Below are 23,465 nucleotides of genomic sequence, written 5' to 3'. Positions count from 1 at the left end.
TTCGGAGTGTATTCATTCACCCAGATCGCACGGTAATGCAGAGGGAACAGCACAGGAAGCAGAGCAGAGACGTTACCAAGAACAAATTCTGGCTTGAATGTCATGTACTACACTAATGCTGACACGTTCCTTGATAAGAGAGAGGAGTTTGAAACACTACTGAAGGTACACCAACCAGATATTGTAGGAGTTGTAGAATTGTTGTACAAGAACAGGAGAATCGACCTAGAGGGGTGTGGTTATCTATGCTAGGCAAGACCTTTTGTTCCCTCAGTTGACTGTATGGTGGTATCTCCTCTTTGGGCCTTGAAGCTTGTTATATAGAAGTCTGATGGGATCCTATAGGTGTTTTCAACATACAAAGCAAAGCTTGAACATTTGATCTTGATGTTGTGCAGTGTAGCCTTGCGGTTCATTATGTTAAATGTGTTGGAAGCATCAACCAGGAGTACTGCCTCACAATCACGCTGCTCAAATATGTTTCTAATGGCGTGAATGGCAGCTTCACCCCCAGTCTGGTGGCCAGCACATACTTGCAGGTTCCCTGCAGCTGCCCTGACATCATCATTTACCACCTCCATTATGCATTTTCCAATGATCCATCTCAGCACTTCCCCCACTCCTATAGGCCTACATCTTGGATTTTTGTCTAGGGGAATGAGGTGGCAGGCCATCAGAGCATGGAGTGGTGGCAGCACGAGGTTGCTAGGTTTCTTGCATGGGCGGCGGTGGCATTGCAGAGATCATTTGCTGTGGCACCAAACTTGTTAGTACTGAGGATGACTCTCCAACCGTCTGCATCCAGGTCTGAAGGGCCTACCCCTCCCTGTGTCTTCAGTGCTTTTTTCCACACCATCCCACCTGTTATTTTCTCGAACATGACAGTATTTGGAGGGATATAGGCACCCTGGAACCTGATGCCTTCCTCTTCACTTGCAGGGAATGCTTCTCCTTCAGTTGTTGTAATGTCACTCTGTTTATTGGCAGAACACCATCGGGTTTAGATGATGATGAGAAGTATAATGAGCTGGATGATGGCTGTGCAAGTAGTTGCAGTGACTGGGGAGAGACTTGCAATGGGCTGCCGATAGCCCCTGAAAGTTGGTGAATGAGTGTAACAGAATGGAGAGCTTGGTCGCTTGAGCCTTCAGCAGAGGTGGGAAATATATGAAGTTGTTCGCAGTCATATTTCCTGCCTCTGCCGATGGCCGTGTAATATTTCAATGTGATTCTGATCTTTTAAAATGTTAGTTTTTGCATAATGTAGTATTACATACTGAAACGTAATTTTTCTTAGTAGGCGGGTGGCCTTAAACAATGGAAAGATAGATTGAAGAATGATAGATAAACAAATACTGTACTTTGTATGATTTTTATGTGACATATATCATTCAATGTACTAAATTTCTGAATAAATGGCCACTTTTTGTATATAAAAAATAAAGCAATGACAATTATTGTATCATCTTTTAACACCTAAAATGGTATTCAGCATACTTGTAATACTTAAGGTCAACAAGCATAAACAGGTAATATGACAAAGCATACAAACAATAATGGCATAGAAAACACTAACTGAATTTGCATGAGTAATTAAACATAAAATAACTGCAAGATTTATGTCAACTTGTGACACTCAGCATTGTCAACTGGGTTGTGTTACCTTGCATTAATTTATGTTGAAATATAAGCTAACGACACTCAAAAGTAAATCGCTAATACAGTACTCACCACCCACACAAAATTTCCTGTTATTCCTGATATCCTAACACACTGATGATTACTTAAAAACTGATGAGCAGTAGGGTGGTGAGGGTCGAGAAGAAAGAGGGCGAAAGAGAAAGCATGCGGTATCTTTGAACCTTTCGGGGTTTCAGTGAGATAAAGTTGTATGACTGGCTGTGAAGAGTTGGTGAATGGAGCCAAAATAGTTCAAGGACATATCCATGGGTGTCAACAATTCATATAATGACATACATGCATATGATGTCAATTAACACATATCTTAAGTCTAAGGAGATTTCTGTAATACTACATTCCCAAGGTCATGTACTGGCTGCCTTGGATTCACTATTGTGTAACCCATATACAAAGGGCTAAATAAGCTGGCCCAAGTAAAACTTATCAACACATCAGTGATATTTTTAATCTTTAACAAAATCTACAATAATCTCTTGGAAAATTACCACAGATACTTCCTTCCTGTCTATCCAGACACAAAGATTCTGTATATTAACTGGAATCAGGTGGGCTTATCTAATTACAGCAGAATCTTAAATGTAATTACGATGCCAATATGAAAGTTATTTTTGTACTTTAACTGGGTTGATGCAATCTTTCCTCTCTAAATAGGAGGAGAATTCCATGTATGAACCTTTGAGAATCCTTCCCCAGTTCTCTAAGATCAAGTGTGTACAGTAATTGCTTTCCCTTTCTGTCCTCAACATCATTCACTAAGTAATTCATGATTTCCCATGTTTTTAATAAAAGTCAGTCTTACAAAATCCCTACCGATTCATGAAATTTGTCTTTGAAATTCCTTTTTCTGGTGGACCCCAAAGTCAGGAAACTCTCACAAAATATGTAGTGTAAATAACTGAGATGTTTAACATCGATAGACTAGCCTCCCAGAATGCCATTCAGGGATAACCTGATAATATATTGGATGTACTGTACTGATAAGCCTCCACTCACATCACACTGTTGTTCTCAAGTAAGGAAAAATGCTAAAGTTGACCCTAGAGGCTGCAAGTTTTATTTGAGTTGCTGTATGTCTGTCCAATTGGAGCACATCACCATCTTTGTTTTCAGGTCAAACATCATTTTCTAATTCAGTTCCAGCTGACTGATCACATACTCATGGGAGGAGAGAGGGTTTTCAAAATATCTAGCCAAATCTCGGCCATAAAGAGATTTCCAGATCTATCTAACATTTCTGGCTTTTGCTCTAAAGCTAGGCAGCTCTCATAATCAGGAGCCCACTAAAATCAGATATAAGAGATGGTGTTACAAAAACTCCAAAAATGGGACTTACATATACCCCAAGTGAGAGTTGACCATGCAGCATCAAGAAGTTGTGAGGAGAAACTCACCCAACTCACTCACAATACAGATCTGGTGTTATCATGGAACTCTGGGATAGAGCAAACTATCAGAAACCAGGGTTCCAATCAGCAGTGGACAACATATGTCCTCCAACATATGATTCGATTGAAATTATCTCCAGTAAGTGAAATGATGCATAACTCTCAGGTCAGAAAGAAAAACAGAAACTGCCATGAACAATGCAAAAAAAAAAAAAAAATCCAATGCCTACTTCACTCAAGCGTTTTTTGCCGCACATTTTAGAAATTAGTTGAGTTCAACAGCATACACATGGCAAAACAAACGACCTATATTATGGGATTCTTCAACAAAGGACTGTACAGAAAAAAGCAGATACCTGTAAGTGGAAGCCTGGGTTTTGGCACCTTGTAATATAATAGTGCTGTTTATTGGATGGACCCACCATTTGTGCTCTCTTTGCTTCTTCACAGCCTAATTCAACAAATATACACAAATAATCCTCTTGTTTATGTCCTCCATCATGAGCAGATGTATATACACTAAAGCACCACACAATATGCCTGTGTTAGCACATGCCTTCACCAAAAAGATGCAAAAAAAAAAAATTACACACACACACACACGCACGCACACATGTATATATATACAGTTGTACCCCACTTAACCGGGTCAATAGAACCCAGAGGGTCCCGTGTTAAGTGAAATCCGCGTTAAGTGAACAACAGAACATATGGGATTAATTCCAATAGAAACCAGCCCGACCCCCAAACTCCACTTTTTGAAGACGCATAACTATGTTGTAGTAAAAATAACATCTTAATTTTATGATGGTACATGCACACAATTAATACTTAAAGAAATAGAGAAATACAGTCGCCAAGTTAATGTCCATTCAAATAATGGACTCGACTCCCTCCCCCTCTCACACTACACTCGCTGGCTCTTCTCTCTGAGAAATTTTTGGGGGAAAACCAGGTATAGTAATAAATAATTCCTCAAACTAAAGTTAGGACAATATAATTGACATTGCTGGATTCCTTGTAAGACCAGGAATATTTTGAATACAAATGTCATATATTTTTCACAAAAGATAACATATTTACTCAGAATAAACTTTACATCTAAAATTTGTATGTCTAATGCAAAATCTATGATGTTTATATTCAAAATGATCACCAAATTGTAAGAATTCCAGCAATGTAAATTATATTCTGGCCGGATAATTTGTATGAATTTTATGAGCTAAAACAAATATCTTCAGTTAATAAAAAAAAAAAATATTCTTCCCGACACTATCTGTCAATCAAAGTACCCCACCTTGCCTTCCCCCTCTTCCAACCACGCGGTCAGTCCCAACCCTCCCCCCCACCAATCCTCCCTTCAAGAGTTTTTAACATTTAGTATTAAATAATACCTCAGATTAAAGTTAGGATAATATAATTGACATTGCTGGATTCCTTGTAAGACCAGGAATATTTTGAATATAAATGTCATATATTTTTCACAAAAGATAACATATTTACTCAGAATAAACTTTACATCTAAAATTTGTATGTCTAATGCAAAATCTATGATGTTTATATTCAAAATGATCACCAAATTATAAGAATTCCAGCAATGTAAATTATATTCTGACCGGGTAATTTGTATGAATTTTATGAGCTAAAACAAATATCTTCAGTTAATAAAAAAAAAAAAATATTCTTCACTGTAACAGATGGTCGGTCGGTCCCTCCCTCCCCCCCACCCCCCACCAACCGTCTCACCAGATGTGTGGGAAAACCAGAATATTTACCTTTTAGTAATAAATAATACCTCAAACTAAAGTTAGGATAATATAATTGACATTGCTGGATTCCTTGTAAGACCAGGAATATTTTGAATATAAATGTCATATATTTTTCACAAAAGATAACATATTTACTCAGAATAAACTTTACATCTAAAATTTGTATGTCTAATGCAAAATCTATGATGTTTATATTCAAAATGATCACCAAATTATAAGAATTCCAGCAATGTAAATTATATTCTGGCTGGGTAATTTGTATGAATTTTATGAGCTAAAACAGGCAGTCAGCCAGGGTGGCGGGTGGGGCGAATCTAAAAATAGCTCTCGAGCCGGACACTCACCGCTTATATGTGGAAAAAACCCGCGTTAAGTGAAAGTTCAGCTCTGGCGAGGCGCGTATATGGTAAAACGCGCTAAGTGAAACCGCGTTAGGCGGGGTAATACTGTATAGTGGTCCCTCAGGTAACGAACACAATTCGTTCCAGGTCGTTCGTTAACCGAAACCATTGTTTCAATGTGATTTTGGGTAATTGGTTCCAACTCACCGAAAATTACATACAAAGTAAAAATAAATGCAGCACAGTACACTTACTTTGAGGTGTGTATGTAGAAGGCTCCTGGTTGATGATGATGATAATGGGAATTAGAAGTGGGGATGGAGAAGGGAGAAGGGAGAAGGGAGAAGGGAGAAGGGAGAAGGGAGAAGGGAGAAGAGAAATCACCCCATGCTTCATGCCGTCATTTCACCCATAAAATTTTAAGTTCACTCGGTATAATTCAAGATTATTTTCTTTAAATCAACAATGCAATGCACTATATATTTTCAATATATAAAATAAATTTCAGAATGACCAATAATTGTACTGTACTGTAAAAACGCAAAAATAGTTTATGTTCAAGAGAGCCACAAGCAAGATGTTACCTCCACTGACCAGAGAAACAAACCGACACCTTGTTGGGCGAGTCAAGTGGCTGATTGGCACACCAAAAACTAGTTTCCTGTACTGCAATTATGTTAAATAAGTGTTAAAATGACTAAAAAATTTAATATAAAATTTGGAAAATTATTGAATAGTACAACCTTCTTGATAGTTACTCAAATGGGAACAAATTTAAGCCCTAGAACTGATTACTGTATTGGCGGACTAATATTCCAGCTGGTGAGCAAGCGAATGGCTGTGTGACCTTCAAGTTTCTTATAAACATGAAAAGTTTAAAAATATACTTTTTGTAGCAGTCAGAGGTAAAAAAATAAACTACATAAAAGAAATAAATAAATAAAATAAACCTTTTATTAAAAAATAGAGAAGCCCAGGTATAACAGTTGCATAATTTGTGGGACTGCAAGAGCCTACCCCAATTACTGTACCGTATATCTCGGCTTATAAGACGGAATTTGAACATTAAAAAAATCTGCCCAAAGTTAGGGGGTCGTCTAAACCACCAAGTATAAAATTCTTACCTCTTAAATATTGTGGTTTAGTGTGTACGGAGTGGTGATGGAAACATCGTAAGCCACTCACAAGGTCTTACCACTAATTATTTTATACTGAAACTTACGTTTGGCAAGCTGGATTCAAATTAAGATTACCGGTATATTAAAATAATAAAAATGTATTATAAACCTGTCTAACATACCGTAAAAGAGAATTATACCCCTGTAATAAACACAGCTATCATCACACACCCCTCCCCACGCCCACCCCCCCCTCCCCATTTGCCAGTGAGGAGACAAGAAAGGGAAAGTGACCGCGAGATTGGGCTATTTTTAGCCGTGGAGGTGGCCAGTAATGCATATCGGTATATTTACTGATAATAATACTTCTCCTATAAATAATTAATTTAAAATTTATTTTTTACAAGGAATATTCAGTAAATGACTGCATTAATTCTTGAAACTACTGACAGTTAAATACAGACGCTTAAGTGACGTCACTAGTGTTTACACTACACCAGCTGGTAACATTTGATGCCATTACTTGAAGTGAATTGGCCTTATTTTAAGTAACTAACCATAAATAAATACAAAAAGTAAAAAAAAGATCAAAAGTGAGAAATAATATACTGTATGTATGTTGTGTTGTCAAAGTTAGAGGAACAATTCAAACTGCAATTGTGTGTAAATGAGGCAGAAAGTCAGGTCAGCGCTGAACCTGGGACTTGGTCACAATTTTTGTGATGCCATATGACAGCAGGGTCTACCATTAGACAACACATTATGCTTCCAATATTTTCCCAGGCGGTAGTATCTACCTGTTTGGTAGCTGCCTACTACCTACACAATTTTTAGTAATATTACTTTGATACATGATAAATTAGACAATGAAAATAAACATCGAATTAAATTACCAAGACGCTTCCCATTGGCAGCTGTAAGAAGAGGGGGAGATGGGCTATTTATAGCCCGTCTTTGTGTCTGAAGTGACCAGTACCCTAATGCACCATAAATAATTCATTTAATATATATATATATATATATATATATATATATATATATATATATATATATATATATATATATATATATATATATATATATATATATATATATATATATATATTATATATATATATATATATATATATATATATATATATATATACAGTGACCTCGGATTGCTTAATTTCCATAAGGATCTTCCAATTGATTGCTTGAAAAAAAAATTAACGAACTTTACGAACCGAGCTCAACATGTTTTCGCTTGCCCAGCCGGGCAACCAGCTTTATATCAGTCGCCAATACATTAATCGGTTCTAGGGCTTAAATTCCTTACTATTTTTGTAAATATCAAGAAGTTTATACTATTCAATAATTTTAAAAGTTTAATATTCAATTTTTAGTCATTTTAACAATTATTGGACAAAATTGAAGATAAAGTGACTAGTTTATCTGGCGGCATCCAGCCTCTTAACACAGCAAACAGGCGTCAGTCTCTCTCTTTTTCACTGGAGGTAACATCTTGCTTGAGACTCTCTTCAACTAAATGCTTTTTCTGTGTTTCCAAGCAAATTATTGGTCATTTTGAAATATATTTTATATATTGACAATATATAATACAGTTCAGCGTTGATTTAAGAAAATAATCTTGAATAAACCAGAGAGCTAAAATTTTAGGTGAAATGGCACCATGGGTTGGCTTCTCTTCCACCCCAATGCCTTCTCTTCTTCCTCTCCTCCACCCCATTCTAAATTCCATCATCATCATCATCATCCAAGAGCCTTCTACATACACCTCAAAGTAAGTGAACTTTTCTACCATTTTTGTTGAATTTAGGAAATTTTCGATTGAGCTGGAACCAGTACCAAAAACCCATTGAAACAATGGTTTGGTTAGCAAAGCTTTCAGTTATCGACGACCTATGAACGGATTGAGTTAGATTAACGAGACACTGATATATATATATATATATATATATATATATATATATATATATATATATATATATATATATATATATATATATATATATATATATATATATATATATATATATATATATATATATATATATATATATATATATATATATATATATACACATATACATATATATATATATACACATATATATATATATATAGCGTTTTATCATATAATGATTGCCTGTGAGAGCTGAACTTTCACTTACACGGATTTTTCCACATATACAGTGAGTGTTCCCTTCAGGCGCTATTTTAGATTTGCCACCACACCCTGCCTGACTGCCTGTTTTAGCTCATAAAATTCACACAAATTACCCGACCAGAATATAATTTACATTGCTGGAATTCTATAATTTGGTGATCATTTTGAATATAAACATCATATTTTGCATTAGACACAAATTTTAGATAAAATTTTTCTCTGATATATGTTATCTTTTGGCAAAATATATGACATTTATATTCAAAATATTCTGGTCTTAAGGAATCCAGCAACGTCAATTGTATTATCCTAACTGTTTGAGGTATTATTTATTAAAATTTAGTGGTTTTCCCCAAAAATTTTTCAGAGAGGGAAGAGCCGGTGTAGTGTGAGAGGGAGAGTTGAGTCCATTATTTGAATGGACATTAACTTAGCGACTGTGTTCTCTATTTCTCTTAAATTTAGGTATGCATGCCATCATAATTAAGATTATTTTACTACAACATAGTTATCATCTTCAAAAAGTGGAGTTTGGGGTCGGGCCGTTTCTATTGGAATTAATCCCATATGTTCTGTTGTTCACTAACACGGACCCTCTGAGTTCTATTGACAGCGTTAAGTGGGGTACAACTGTGTGTGTGTGTGTGTGTGTGTGTGTGTGTATATATATATATATATATATATATATATATATATATATATATATATATATATATATATATATATATATATATATATATATATATATATAGACTGGCCCGACTAACTCCACTTTTATGATGCACAATTAATAATTAAAGAAATATCAATAATTGGTTTTTTAACACTTGCATTAGTAGAAAATGGCTGGGCACAGGATGGGGGTTGGTTCCGAGGAGAGGAGATTATTGGCCCTCACCTGTATCACTTGTATCACTATCCACCACATAGGCTTGCAGGGCCTCTTTGTCAAACCCCTCAAAGGCCATATAAGTCCATATCCTCACTATAATTATCACTATCACTGACTTGGGCCAGCTGTGGTGGGTGAAGAACTCGGTAATGTTTTGATGACTGGGCGACCTTGTGCGCATCGTGCCCGCGCCGCTTCCCGCGTATATGATGAAAAATTCCGCGTTAAGTGAAAGTTCAGCTCTGGCGAGGCACCGCGTATATGATAAAACGCGTTAAGTGAAACCGCGTTAGGCGGGGTAATACTGTATACTGTATATATATATATATATATGTATGTATTTATGTATGTATGTATGCATGCATGTATGTATGTACAATCCGAAAGGGATGATGGATTAGTTGGAAGTGTATCCGTAAAGAAAAACAAATATTTGCTTTATACGTTACGTCAATGTTTGGCAACTATAGTTTCCGTCACGACAATATTCTCATTAGGCTGGGTCGGGGAGTGAAGCTCTGCTCATTACATTGAATATTATTTATCACTACGCGTCAAAGAGTACATTACAAATCATACTAGCATAAAAACACACTGAGTGAAGCTCTGTAATTATCGCAATATTAAGTAACACTAACCACCGATTTCGAAGCATAACTCACGGGACAAAACATATGGGGATTGGTGGTCACACTGGACGGTGCGAGGCGGGTGAGGCGTAGTTAAGTGTAGTGGGGAGGAGCCGAGGCGTGGTTGATCGGGCCAGGCCGGGGCTTTGCGGGGCGGGGCAGGGCAGGCGGGGCAGGGAGGAAGGGTAAGGAGGGTGAGGTGAGGATTAGGACAGGGAGGAGGATGTAGGTTAAAAGACATGTTAAGTTATAACAGTTAGTACAGACACCGCATTCATCACTGAAACACAATTGAGTGGTTGCGAGGGGTACCCTTACATTTGATCCCCCTAATGTCGGGTCAAGTCTGGACTGTTTCTGAGATGTAAGCTGTGGTCTGACAACTCATCAATATATATATATATATATATATATATATATATATATATATATATATATATATATATATATATATATATATATATATATATATATATATATATATATATATATATATATATATATATATATTTACCGTATATATAAATGTTTGTGTAATAAATGTATGTAGTAAGTATGAAATATTTTTTCACTCAAATCCTAATGAAACACTACTGGAGAACATTCCTTTGTCGCAAAACAAGTTTATAAATTAAAGAAAATAATTACAGTGTGTTTAATATATTACAGTATATTATAAATAAATAAATAAACAAATAATTCGGTAAATCTATTTCAAGTAAATGGAAAATAAGCAAACAAATGTTATTTACCAAGACGCTTCCCTCTGGCTCAGGGTGAGATGTAGGGGTAGATAACAAGGCTATTTATAGCCCGTCTTTGTGTCTGAAGTGGCCAGTACCCTAATGCACCATAAATAATTCATTGAACATTCATTTTTTGTACATAGTATATTCAGTACATATATATATATATATATATATATATATATATATATATATATATATATATATATATATATATATATATATATATATATATAAAAATATGTTTGTGTAATAAATGTATGTAGTAAGTACATACCGGTAACCTTTTTCACTCAAATCCTAATGAAACACCACAATTAGAATACGGTGGTTGCTGTTGAACCACCTGTTGTATAAATAGTCGGAACACAGTCACACCACCGAGACGAGGGAACACTCCCACCACCGATCGTCTCGTGCGAAGCAAGCGTATAAATGAAAGAAAATACTTGCAGTGTGTTTAATATGTTACAGTATATTATAAATAAATAAATAAACAAATAAATCAGTAAATCCAATTCAAGTAAATGGAAAAATTTTACTCGACACCGACATTAGTTCCAGTTACCGGTAAATAGCAGACGCTTCAGTGACGTCACTAGTGTTTACACTACACCAGCAGGTAATATTTGATGACATTACTTGAAGTGAATTGGCCTTATTTTAAAAAACCAAGGATGGTTGGTAAAGGACTACTGAGTCAGTGGGTAAGTGTCACATTTGGGGTACTGGTCTTATACAGCAAATAGAGCTCAAAAGCTACTTTTTAAATGGAAATTTGGGGGGGCCGTCTTATGCACCCCGACGCCTTATAGGCCGCGATATACTGTATAGGAAAACCCAACTTGTCTTTCATTCTCTTTATGGAAATGTCTCCTCTTTGTCCCTCCTCCAAACGGACAGTAATACCATAAGTACAGTAATGGTGTTCAGTCTAATTACCCCCTGAAAGAAAAACCACAACTTCAGGCAAAAACCCTATGATTAACAAAGTAACCCTGGCAGATATCATGAGGTACATGTCTAAGGATATAAAAACCTCTGGTTAGCAGCCTTGCTTTTTGAGAGTTGCCTACCTTTAAGGGTGAAAGTCAGAAAAGTTAATTCAAAAGTTGAAATTCCTTCTCCACCTTATTTATAACATAACATATTTCATATAAATGGCAAATTCAGGTTATTACATTCTTTAAGCTTTCTTTTGTTGAATTATGCCACAGCATATAAAATCCATTGAGAGCTGCACAACAAAATCTTTTAAGGTACAAACATTTCTTCTTCAACTCATACTTCTGAATAATCTCACAACAGATAACATACATACATAGTTAACAAAAGGTTTCTTCCTATCTCCTGACACTTGCCTACCTGAGACCATGTCTATGTTCTTAAACACCTTTTTAATTTTTATCAACATAGCTGCCAACTTTATAAGCAGGATGATTAGACACTAAATTTCCTAAATTTCAATATTTATCATCATCTGTATTTATGTGTGCCTGTGTGTGTGGGGTGCATGTGAGTGTGTGTGTGTCAGTCTTATATCTAAAGTAACTATCCGTATCCAGAAAAAAATAAGGACCTATGACTATATATATGTACTGTATGCAATTTTCTAGTAAACAAGCTGAAATGCAAGTATTCAAAAATACTGTACAAATACAAATACAAACCATGTCTTAAATCATGCAAAAGAACACATCATCCAATTTCATGACAACAAAATTCATTATAAGGTACAGTGGTCCCTCGGTTAACGAACCGATTAACGAAATTTCAGTTAACGAATTACCTCCCATAAGGATCTTCAATTCGGTTAACGAACAAAACTTCGATTAACGAAATCCTTACAACAAACACGTTTTGTTGTGAGCATCAGCTGATGGGCTAGTCTGCCAATTCAGTAATCTGTTCTATGTTTACATTCATTTCCAGTGGAGTAAATATCAAGAAAGTTGTGCTCCTTAATATTTGTGCATTTTTTATATAAAAATTATTAATAATTTTAAAATTTAGTTAACATATTGATAATATATGCAGTACAGGGAACTAGTTTTTTGTGCGCCCATCAGCCTCTTGAGTCACCCACCAGGTGTCAGTGTGGCTTTGTTTACAGTGGAGTGAACATCAATTTTGTTGGTGTCTTGAATATTTTTTGCATTTTTACATTAAAATTATTGGTCATTCTGAAATTTAGTTAACATATTGATAATATATAGCGCAGTGCAGTGTTGATTTAAATAAAATAATCTTGATTTACACCGAGTGAACTTAAAATTTTATTGGTGAAATTACTGCATCAAGCATGGGTCCCCTGAAAGGTGATTTCTCCTCTATCCCCACTTCCTTCTCTTCTCCCTTCTCCTCCACCCCCACTTCTAATTCCCATCATCATCATCAACCAGGAACCTTCTACATACACACCTCAAAGTAAGTGTACTTTACTGCACTTTTTTTTAAATTTGTATGTACTTTTCTGTGAGCTGGAACCAATTACCCAATAACCCATTGAAACAATGGATTCGGTTAATGAACGACTATGGAACGAATTGTGTTCGTTAACCGAGGGACCACTGTACAGTATATACAAATAATACCCAGTAACTGTATTGCACCGAGTGAAACATACAAAAATATATAAAACACTCTTAAAGTGTTGCCCAGTAAGAGTCAGTAATATCAATGTGAGGTACTAAGTATGTAGTTAACACCTAAGCTCTGACCTCATCATGGTTGAGTAATACTGATGAAATCTCTAACTGGGGAAATAGCATATGAGAAAAGTCTTAAAGCTATTCTGTATATCACACTTAAAGAGAACTTGTAATTTTAGCAGCATAAGGGTTATCATAAAAGCTTATCTTCATATTCACAATAATCCACAGAGCATTTTATAAAAATACACTAAAATTAGAGTATGATTCAAGAAGCTCACTCACAATCCTGAGTGGATGTACCTTGCACTAGTTTAGTGTCTTCACATTATCTTCCAGCTGCATTCCCACTCATCCTAAGACTAATGAACACACAGTTTAATAGCATGAAGACTTAGAGATGATACACACAAACTTGCACAACATATAAAAAATCAAAGGAAACTAGTGACTGACAGTTATTTAAGTTTGGACATAACCACTATTCTGATTTATATTCCAGTGTCTCTTTTCTAACAAAATAGCAGCAAAACTTCTTAAAAGACTTGTGCAGTACAAGGCAAAATTCTTTGCAATCACTCTGTTTTCAAGCACATTAAAGGATGTTCACACATTCCTCCTGTATATGACTTAATGATGCCGTTTCCTAGTTTTGGAGTAACAAACAAATACTGTACGTTAAAGCAGAATTGACAAATTCATGCCACACCCAAACTTGCAATAAAATAATAAATCTCAGTCCATCTTGAGAGAGAGAGAGAGAGAGAGAGAGAGAGAGAGAGAGAGAGAGAGAGAGAGAGAGAGAGAGAGAGAGAGAGAGAGAGAGAGAGAGAGAGAGAGAGAGAGAGAGAGAGAGAGAGAGAGAGAGAGAGAGAGAGAGAGAGAGAGAGAGAGAGAGAGAGAGAGAGAGAGAGAGAGAGAGAGAGAGAGAGAGAGAGAGAGAGAGAGAGAGAGAGAGAGAGAGAGAGAGAGAGAGAGAGAGAGAGAGAGAGAGAGAGAGAGAGAGAGAGAGAGAGAGAGAGAGAGAGAGAGAGAGAGAGAGAGAGAGAGAGAGAGAGAGAGAGAGAGAGAGAGAGAGAGAGAGAGAGAGAGAGAGAGAGAGAGAGAGAGAGAGAGAGAGAGAGAGAGAGAGAGAGAGAGAGAGAGAGAGAGAGAGAGAGAGAGAGAGAGAGAGAGAGAGAGAGAGAGAGAGAGAGAGAGAGAGAGAGAGAGAGAGAGAGAGAGAGAGAGAGAGAGAGAGAGAGAGAGAGAGAGAGAGAGAGAGAGAGAGAGAGAGAGAGAGAGAGAGAGAGAGAGAGAGAGAGAGAGAGAGAGAGAGAGAGAGAGAGAGAGAGAGAGAGAGAGAGAGAGAGAGAGAGAGAGAGAGAGAGAGAGAGAGAGGAGAGAGAGAGAGAGAGAGAGAGAGAGAGAGAGAGAGAGAGAGAGAGAGAGAGAGAGAGAGAGAGAGAGAGAGAGAGAGAGAGAGAGAGAGAGAGAGAGAGAGAGAGAGAGAGAGAGAGAGAGAGAGAGAGAGAGAGAGAGAGAGAGAGAGAGAGAGAGAGAGAGAGAGAGAGAGAGAGAGAGAGAGAGAGAGAGAGAGAGAGAGAGAGAGAGAGAGAGAGAGAGAGAGAGAGAGAGAGAGAGAGAGAGAGAGAGAGAGAGAGAGAGAGAGAGGAGAGAGAGAGAGAGAGAGAGAGAGAGAGAGAGAGAGAGAGAGAGAGAGAGAGAGAGAGAGAGAGAGAGAGAGAGAGAGAGAGAGAGAGAGAGAGAGAGAGAGAGAGAGAGAGAGAGAGAGAGAGAGAGAGAGAGAGAGAGAGAGAGAGAGAGAGAGAGAGAGGAGAGAGAGAGACGTCTCCCCCCGGCATTGGGAAAGGTACTTACTATGAAGATCTCCGAGACTAGGGGCACTCATCCCCATGACGCGTGCCCCAAGACTCTCAATAACTTAAAAGCACACTTACAAGACTTTGGGGTAATGAATATGTGGCTGCCATGTAAGCCAGTTGTTGTAAAGAATGCCCAGGAAACGGGTCTCTGATACACTGCACACAATGACCATAGAGCTGTAGATCGGGATCTGGGTGAACACCTCGAAGGTGGCAGAAATGCATGGCAACAGTTGTCAAGGGAGAAAATCTGAAACTATGCTCTGTGGTCCAATGTGAAATCTTGTCTAGTGCAAGTTGCAGGTGATGTTCAGCCACTGACATGTGGAAAGCTGCATACCAAATGGCCAAGTCGTCTATATACAATGAGATTGATACACCACCTGGAACCGATGCTGCTACCCAATTTATTGCAATGGCAAATAGGGTCACACTCAAGACACTGCCAAGGATGAACAAAGCATTGAAACTCCTATAGATAAAAATAGTAGGAAGTTATGACGATATAGAAATGTTGAAAAAAAAATATCAGTATAGTATATCAGTACAGGGATGGCAGTGAGATTAGAGATTTCTCAATTGATGAAACAAGGTCCTAGAAAAGAAATGCTTCCCTGTTGAAAACAATATCCAGTAATTACTTACAAGGTAGTATAACCATAAGTAGTTGACTATTTAATAAACTAACCTATAATTATTTGTCTTGTTACTATGAGCAAATTTATTTTCTATTATACTTTACTCCTCTCATTCTTACAAGGCTGGAGCCAGTGTTCAAACCATTTTGTTGGGAGAAGATTGAGTTGATTGATGGACAGCAAGCTATATTAACCCGATTTGTAAAGTAAGAAAGTAAATTTACTTGAGTACTCTCTCAAGTACCCAGTAATATTTTTGGGTACTGTATTTACTTTGTAAAAGAAATCAAAATTTTCAGTACTTTTACTTAAGTATTGCTTTCTAATATTTTTACTACAATACAATTAAATAAACAAAAATCATTACTCGTTACATGCCAAAAACAATAGTTTTAAATATCCAATCACATGACAAACTTGGAAGCTAACCAATCACAAATGTTCTTCACGTCTGGACCGATCACAAGAATTCTTTTGTATCCTTTCTTCTATGTACCCAAGCGTCTGAAGCGACGAACACAGAGTTTAAGCGCCCAAGCTGCCATTTCCTTGTTCAGTGCTACAGAAGCAACAATCATCCACAAACTCCTCAACTGAAGGAGCTTGATAACTACTTGGCATGCCCAGGGGATGGAATGAAGCCACTGAGGTCTTTCTTGACATTAGGTGACTTATCTCTCAAACTTAACACCCCACTACCTGCATCTACTGCTTGTGAACGTCTGTTTAGTCATGCTGGGTTTATATTTAGGCCTAGAAGATCCCGACTGGACAGCCACAATTTTGATAATCAGTTACTGATTAATCCCAATAGAAAGAATTGAGAATAAACATGTGTAATTCCATGTGTCTTTAAATGCTATTTATCTACCAATTTCAAGTACACCATATGTTACTTTCCAGAAGGATGGCATGCCCAGTCTCCTCTAAGATTTCTAATCCTTGCATAACACCCCTGGGCACCAACAACCTTCATCCACATTCTAGAGCTACCACTCCTCTTTCCATTTGCCTTATTAATGTAAACCCTCTTAAGTATCTATATTTATTTATTCATCATCATTATATACCTATCCAAAATTTTCATATATTGAATCCAAATCATCTTAGCACTCCATCCTTCATTTTTACCCACAGCTTCAATATTTAACATACCCCTCTCATCCTCAATCTACTAGCTTAAAAAATTTTCACTACAGGGTACTTACACTATTCATCATTCTTGTATTGCAATATAATTTCACAAACTGCTTCCCTCCCATACATTAGAACATTAAGAACTGTGGATTTAAGACCCTGTCACATTCAACCCTCATTACTCTCTTTGAAGCTCCTGCCACTTACTCTGCCTTTTAATACTCTGAAGCCTTAATATCCTTTCCTCCATCTGTCAGAAGTAATTTCCAAAAACTTGAAACAATGGATACCATCCAAATCCTCTAATTTTAACCATATCTCACAATGACTCTTCTTTGAAACACTAACCCCTTACTTTTATTAGTATCAACCATTAAGTTCCTTCTTTCTTTAGTTTATTATTAAATATACAACTCATTATTCTTGCAAGTAGAAACCATATTTTAAATGCATACAATTGTACACAAAACAATGAGGATACGTAGAACTTCGAACCATAAGCGCAGGATACACTTGTAGGAAAACTTTAATTCTGCAAAACCAACTTGTCAAGAAATCAAACTCACTACAGTACCACGACTTAAAATTCAGAAAATACCACTAAAATGTCTATAGTAATCCCTGGATAAAACACAACAATATTTAATGTGTTTTCACATAACTCAGGACAATTTTTTGTAACACTTCAAGGTAATGCAATAAAAAGATACTTGAAATTAACACTTCCCAAAGCCTCAGAACAAGTAGAGGCTGTAACTGTACAAGAAAACCATTATGCACAAAGAAATACTATGTTTAAGGAAATTGCCTTGTATGGGAGATGGATTTCCTGCACACATTATCCATTTCTTCATTTTTTTTTCATGTGCAACTATATTAGTGTATCTGTGATATTTTATTTTGCATACTGTAACTAAAAAATGCATTTTAAGTGCAAATATATTTTACTGTGTGTGTGTGTGTGTGTGTGTGTGTGTGTGTGTGTGTGTGTGTGTGTACACACCCAATAAGACAGGGACCCCTTTGGACAGGCAATGAGTCCCATCAAGACTTGAGTCCATTTAGTCAGAAAACTAACATAACTTATCAAAACTTATACTAAAATAGCTTGACATATGAGTATTTTTACCTGTGAGTATGGAGTGAATGAGCCCATCATCTGCACCATAAAGACTTCTGAAGAAAACAAAAGAGGAAGATGTGTATGTCCCCCGATGTAGCTACATCAGGGATGATTTGTGGATGGTTATGATGTGCTGGAAGTGGTTTGCCAGACAAAACAACCACTCAGCGGACTCAGGGAAGGGAAGTCTTTTGGAAAATTCTCAGGTCAAGTTAGATATTATAACATGGTTTCTAGGGGAAAATACAAAACAATTTGGATTTAACACAATGTTAACCAGATCCAGTTACAGCACCACATTATATCAGTAGGAATTACTGTATCCCAAACTCTTTGGGTTAATCCTTCATGGTAACAAGTATTGTAATGTCATAAGGGGAAAATTAATACCCTGTATACCTTGGCTAACTTTGTGAAGTTGATAATTCAAGATTATTAATACCTTGTTGATATTTAAGGAAACAGATACTAAAATTATAAAACAATGTTCTTGTAGAAGCAAATGCGGATTCAGAAGAGAAAGAGGATATTACTGGAATTTTCCTTTTTGACAGAAAATGAAACTCTGCAAGTGTTCACTATGATTTGATGTTGCAGCAATTCATTGAGAAAAATTATTGCACAGTAGCTAAAAAAATTATCTGCGCATACTTTGTGAGAAACAATATGAGACCACGGACGACAGGTATTGGGATATGCATTTTGTCTACTTATATTATGTGTTAGTAATCACTTAATCATTTATTTTATTCCTATATGCCAACTCACCCCGTGTTGCATACTGAATGGAGGTGGGTGAAGACACGCATACCAACCCTCCCGAGACATCACGAGTTGTACGTATAATTCCAGAAGTCATCGGACCCACCATGTCAGATACTGTTTTTTAGCTACTGTACATGTAACATGTGCAACATGATACTGTATCCTGTATGAAATTCACTGTTACCTGTATATGAATTATTAAATGTCACTGGTTTTTAACTTCAAGAAATGAAAATTCCATTTCTGAACAAAGTGATGTAATGGGTATTGCACAGTTACAACCCAGGAGACCAATGGCTGAAACCTAATTGAAGGGAAAGCAAAAGATATTAGTTAGTTCCAGGAAAATGACTGTATGGACAATAGTATTAATGGAAATTTTTGCAAGTTGCACTTGAGGTTCTCACAATATAATATAATCATGGAAATGGCCATGGCTCCTTTAACAGATCCCTAACACTGAGGAGTTGATAGATTTAGGGCTCTGTCTACACTACAGAGCCCGATACCCCAGGTATATCCCTGTCAATGGAGCCCTAACACAAGGATGTCCCTAAGTTTAGAGCTCCATCAACAAAACCCTCACATGGGGGCATCAATGGGTTCAGATTTCCATCGATATTCCAGTGCCTAAAGTCAGAGGAATACAGGATTGTCAGCCTAGAGCAGTTCACTACTGAGCTTCTCTATACTGTATTAACAAGACCTGGAACTGAAATATTACTAAGGTAATAAAATAGTGACCTATTTTTATAAAAAAAAATTGGATGTTACATCACATAAACTCAACTTTACCATTGAGAACCTGTTTAGGTGGTGAAAACTGAAGTTCCTTTGTCCTCATCCTGAACACATTTCAAATATAATGTCTAATATTAAAATAAAATTCTTCCTGAGTTCCAGTCCAATGGCACAGTTATATAAAAAAAACATTTCTTAGTGAACAAAATATTTCTCATGAAGAAACAGCAAAAGATATTTCCATTACAGTTCATAAAATACTTCTAATACTGTACTGTATTGCCTAATTTGTGTTATTTGACACTTTTTATTAAACAACTCTAAATAAGAGAAAAAACATATCCATAGGTTGAAGCACCAATCAATATATAAATCAAGAGATAAATAAATCTTACTCATTTAATGTAGAAGAGAAGGCTGACGTTTATTACTCTAAAACGTCATTTTCCCTTTCATTCATTTGTCTAGAGACATCTTTGTCACATAATTCCTTCAGTGTCTTAACAAATTCATCAGGTTTCTTGATACTAATAACGTGTGTATAGTTAATATCCTTGTACAGTTTGCGACCAGGCACTTTCCGGAGGAAGTTTAGTGAGTTTAAGTAGGATAAATATTCCCTAATCAGCTCTGCTTTGTTCTTCTTCTTATGGTCAGGTTTATTGCAAATATCCTTTGTCCAAGCTTCATTGACAGAATGTATCCAACAACCACAAGCTTTCTTTGGTATAATGGAATCCTTTCTTTTCTTTGCTGGTTCTGGCATTCCTGTGAATGGAGGAAGTAACTTAAAAATTCTTTACATAAAAGTCTATGATCAAAAGAATATAGAAATAATCTTAAATTACAAAAGAATCAGTCAGGTGAGTATAATTGGGAAGGTTGAATAAATAGTAAGATGGTAATTAAAATGATAAAAAAAAGAAAACAATAACACTGCTGGAAAGCGAGAACAAGAGAGGATTTATGGAAGGTAAGAAATATAAATACAGTAATACCCCGCTTAACGCGGTTTCGCTTAGCGCGATTTACCATATACGCGGTGCCTCGCCAGAGCCGAACTTTCACTTAACGCAGGTTTTTTCCACGTATACGCGGCGAGTGTCCGGCTCGAGACGCTATTTTTAGATTCGCCCCACCCGCCTGCTCCCGCCTCCTCCCTCCGCCTGGGCAAGCCGCGCTGTAAGGTTGCGCAGTGCATGTCTCTGTTGTGTTATCACTGACGTCATATGCCGTATTGGACTGTGATTGGCCATGCATCCCTACCCCCCCTCTGCTGCTAGCTGTAATTGGCTTAAAGTATTATGACGTGTCCACCCGGGGGAGGGAGGGAGGGAGGAAAGACGATGCTTGACCTAGCCGCGGCAGTTTCAACCCTCCAGGCCAGACCGTGTAAACGTGTATCCATTGTTCTGTAAAATGGCTTCCGCCGGACCACCGCCCCCAGAGAGAAACCTTTCCTTACCTGGACCCAGCGGCACTAAGCCAAAGAAGACACGACATTCCTTAAGCTACGAGGTGAAGTATACCATCATCCAAGAGTTGGAGAAAGGAACAAGGCAGGTTGATTTGGCGCACCAGCATGGTGTGAATGAATCTACGATTCAAACAATAAAGAAGGATGCAGCCAAGATAAAGGAGCACATGAAGATCAAAAAGTCTACAGGTGCTTCTATGATCAAGTATTTTCACAACCAGGTGCTTCTCAAGACAGAAAAATTACTTGTGAGGTACTTGGTGTGTCAGGCGCGACGGAACATGGCGGTCGACACGCGCTCTGTTAAGGAGTACGAACGTGAACTGTACAATGCAGTGGCACGAAAGATGGGAATTACAGAGCCCAAACCCTTTAATGCTTCCTCTGGGTGGTTACAGAGGTTTAAGATCCGGAACAAGATCACCAATATAAACATTGGTGGTGAAGAAGCGAGTGCTGACCGTGCTGCGGCTTGGAAATTTCCTCCGTTTTTACGTGAGATTATGGAGGAAGGACAGTACAGTGACGACCAGGTGTTTAACATGGACGAATCTGGTCTTTTCTGGAAAAAGCTAACTTCCAAGTCCTTCGTTGTAAAGAATGCCAGCAAGATTCGGGGCCGGAAGATGCAGAAGGAACGCATCACCGTCCTGTTTACCACCAATGCCTCAGGTGCCTGTAAGCTCAAGTTATCGGTGATCCACACAGCACGCAAGCCGCAAGCCTACAAAACCATGGACATGACCAAGCTAAATGTCCACTGGCTGACCGCACGTAAGGCGTGGATGTTCTCTACACTGTCCCTCTCCTGGTTTGATGACTGTTTTGTTCCCGATGTAAAGAAATTCTGTGAGCGACAGAATGTGCCATTCAATATTTTGTTGCTGCTGGACAACGCACCAAGACACTCGCCCCTACTGTTAGATCGTCACCCCAACGTAAAAGTGGTCTTCCTTCCTCCCAACACTACGTCTATATTACAGCCCATGGACCAAGAGTTAATCTGCAATGTAAAAGCTGCATTCTCAACAAAAAAGTTCCAGCTCCTGAACGACTACACCAACACCAGGGAAGAGTTGCATAACCTGAGTGACACCACCACCGATAGCAAGAGCGAAGAAGATGAGGATCAACAGTTGGCACAGCAAAAAATACTGTTCAAACAATTCTGGAGAGTATTTAATATCAAGAAAGCTGTGGACTTCTTGGTGGAGGCATGGGATCAGCTGTCTATTGCTACAATTCGTCACGCATGGAGACATGTGTTGCATGGCATACCAGGTGAGAGGAGGAGTCAATCTGTGACTGGTGAGGTTCAGACTGTTGCAGTAGCAGTGGACCTTGCCAGAGAAGCTGCGCAGAGTGTTACAGTTGCAGGCTTCTCCGAGACCACCAACGACGACATCATGGAGGTGATCATGGAACCTGATGTGACTACTGAGGAGATGGTACATGATGACGACGACGTCAGTGAAGAGGCAGGTGGTGCGTCATCCCAAGAAGAACACCGCTTATCCCATAGTAATGTTAGGGGTGCCATCGAGTGTATCGAGAAAGCCAAGCTCCTCCTTTCCGACGACCCTGACGCAAACAGGTATGAAATCTTCACTACCCAGCTGTTGCAGACTATGGAGCCCTACATCAAGGTGTATCACGACAACATCAACACCAGCCGTCAGCAAAGCATAACAGATTTCTTCGCCCGCAACCCACCACAGCCAGCCCAATCCAGTGATAGTGACAGTGAAGATGACTTTGAGGGATTTGTCAGGGAAGCCCTGACAACTGTAAGTGACAGTGATGGTGATGCACCTAGTAATGGTGATTCACCTGAGGGCCAGTCATCTGCCCTCTGCCTCGGAACCAGCCTCCATCCCCGTATGCCAACCCATCTCTTCTACTAACGTAAGTGTTCAACCTAACTTTTAGTTTTCCTAACCTAACCTTTATTTTTCCTAACTTAACCTTTGTTTTTCCTTACCTAACCTCTTCTATATTTCTTGTTTGTGCATGCCATCATAAAGTTAAGATAAAATTTTTACTACAACATAGTTGTGTGTCGTCAAAAAGTGGAGTTTGGGGGTCGGCCCGGACTCTAGTTCAATTACAGTTGTACCCCACTTAACGCGGTCAATAGAACCCAGAGAGTCCCGTGTTAAGTGAAATCCGCGTTAAGTGAACAACAGAACATATGGGATTAATTCCAATAGAAACCGGCCCGACCCCCAAACTCCACTTTTTGAAGACACATAACTATGTTGTAGTAAAAATAACATTTTAATTTTATGATGGTACATGCACACAATTAATACTTAAG

General features: G+C 37.7%; 1 protein-coding gene across 1 annotated transcript in view; it reads right to left on the bottom strand.

Annotated features, from left to right (window-relative positions):
• Positions 1-17,424: 17,424 nt before the first annotated feature.
• Positions 17,425-23,465, bottom strand: part of LOC121873209 — a 209,441-nt gene continuing 203,400 nt past the window's right edge. The window contains exon 14 of the mRNA XM_042376562.1: positions 17,425-20,439. Coding sequence (XP_042232496.1) covers positions 20,099-20,439 — 341 coding nt within the window. The 3' untranslated portion in view covers positions 17,425-20,098. The remainder of the gene's footprint in view (positions 20,440-23,465) is intronic.

The sequence above is a fragment of the Homarus americanus genome, unplaced genomic scaffold, assembly GCF_018991925.1.
Source record: "Homarus americanus isolate GMGI-L3 unplaced genomic scaffold, GMGI_Hamer_2.0 scaffold32929, whole genome shotgun sequence".
In the NCBI taxonomy this organism is placed as follows: domain Eukaryota; kingdom Metazoa; phylum Arthropoda; class Malacostraca; order Decapoda; family Nephropidae; genus Homarus; species Homarus americanus.
Note: the sequence above shows the minus strand (reverse complement) of the source record. Positions and strands in the feature narration are given on the sequence as shown.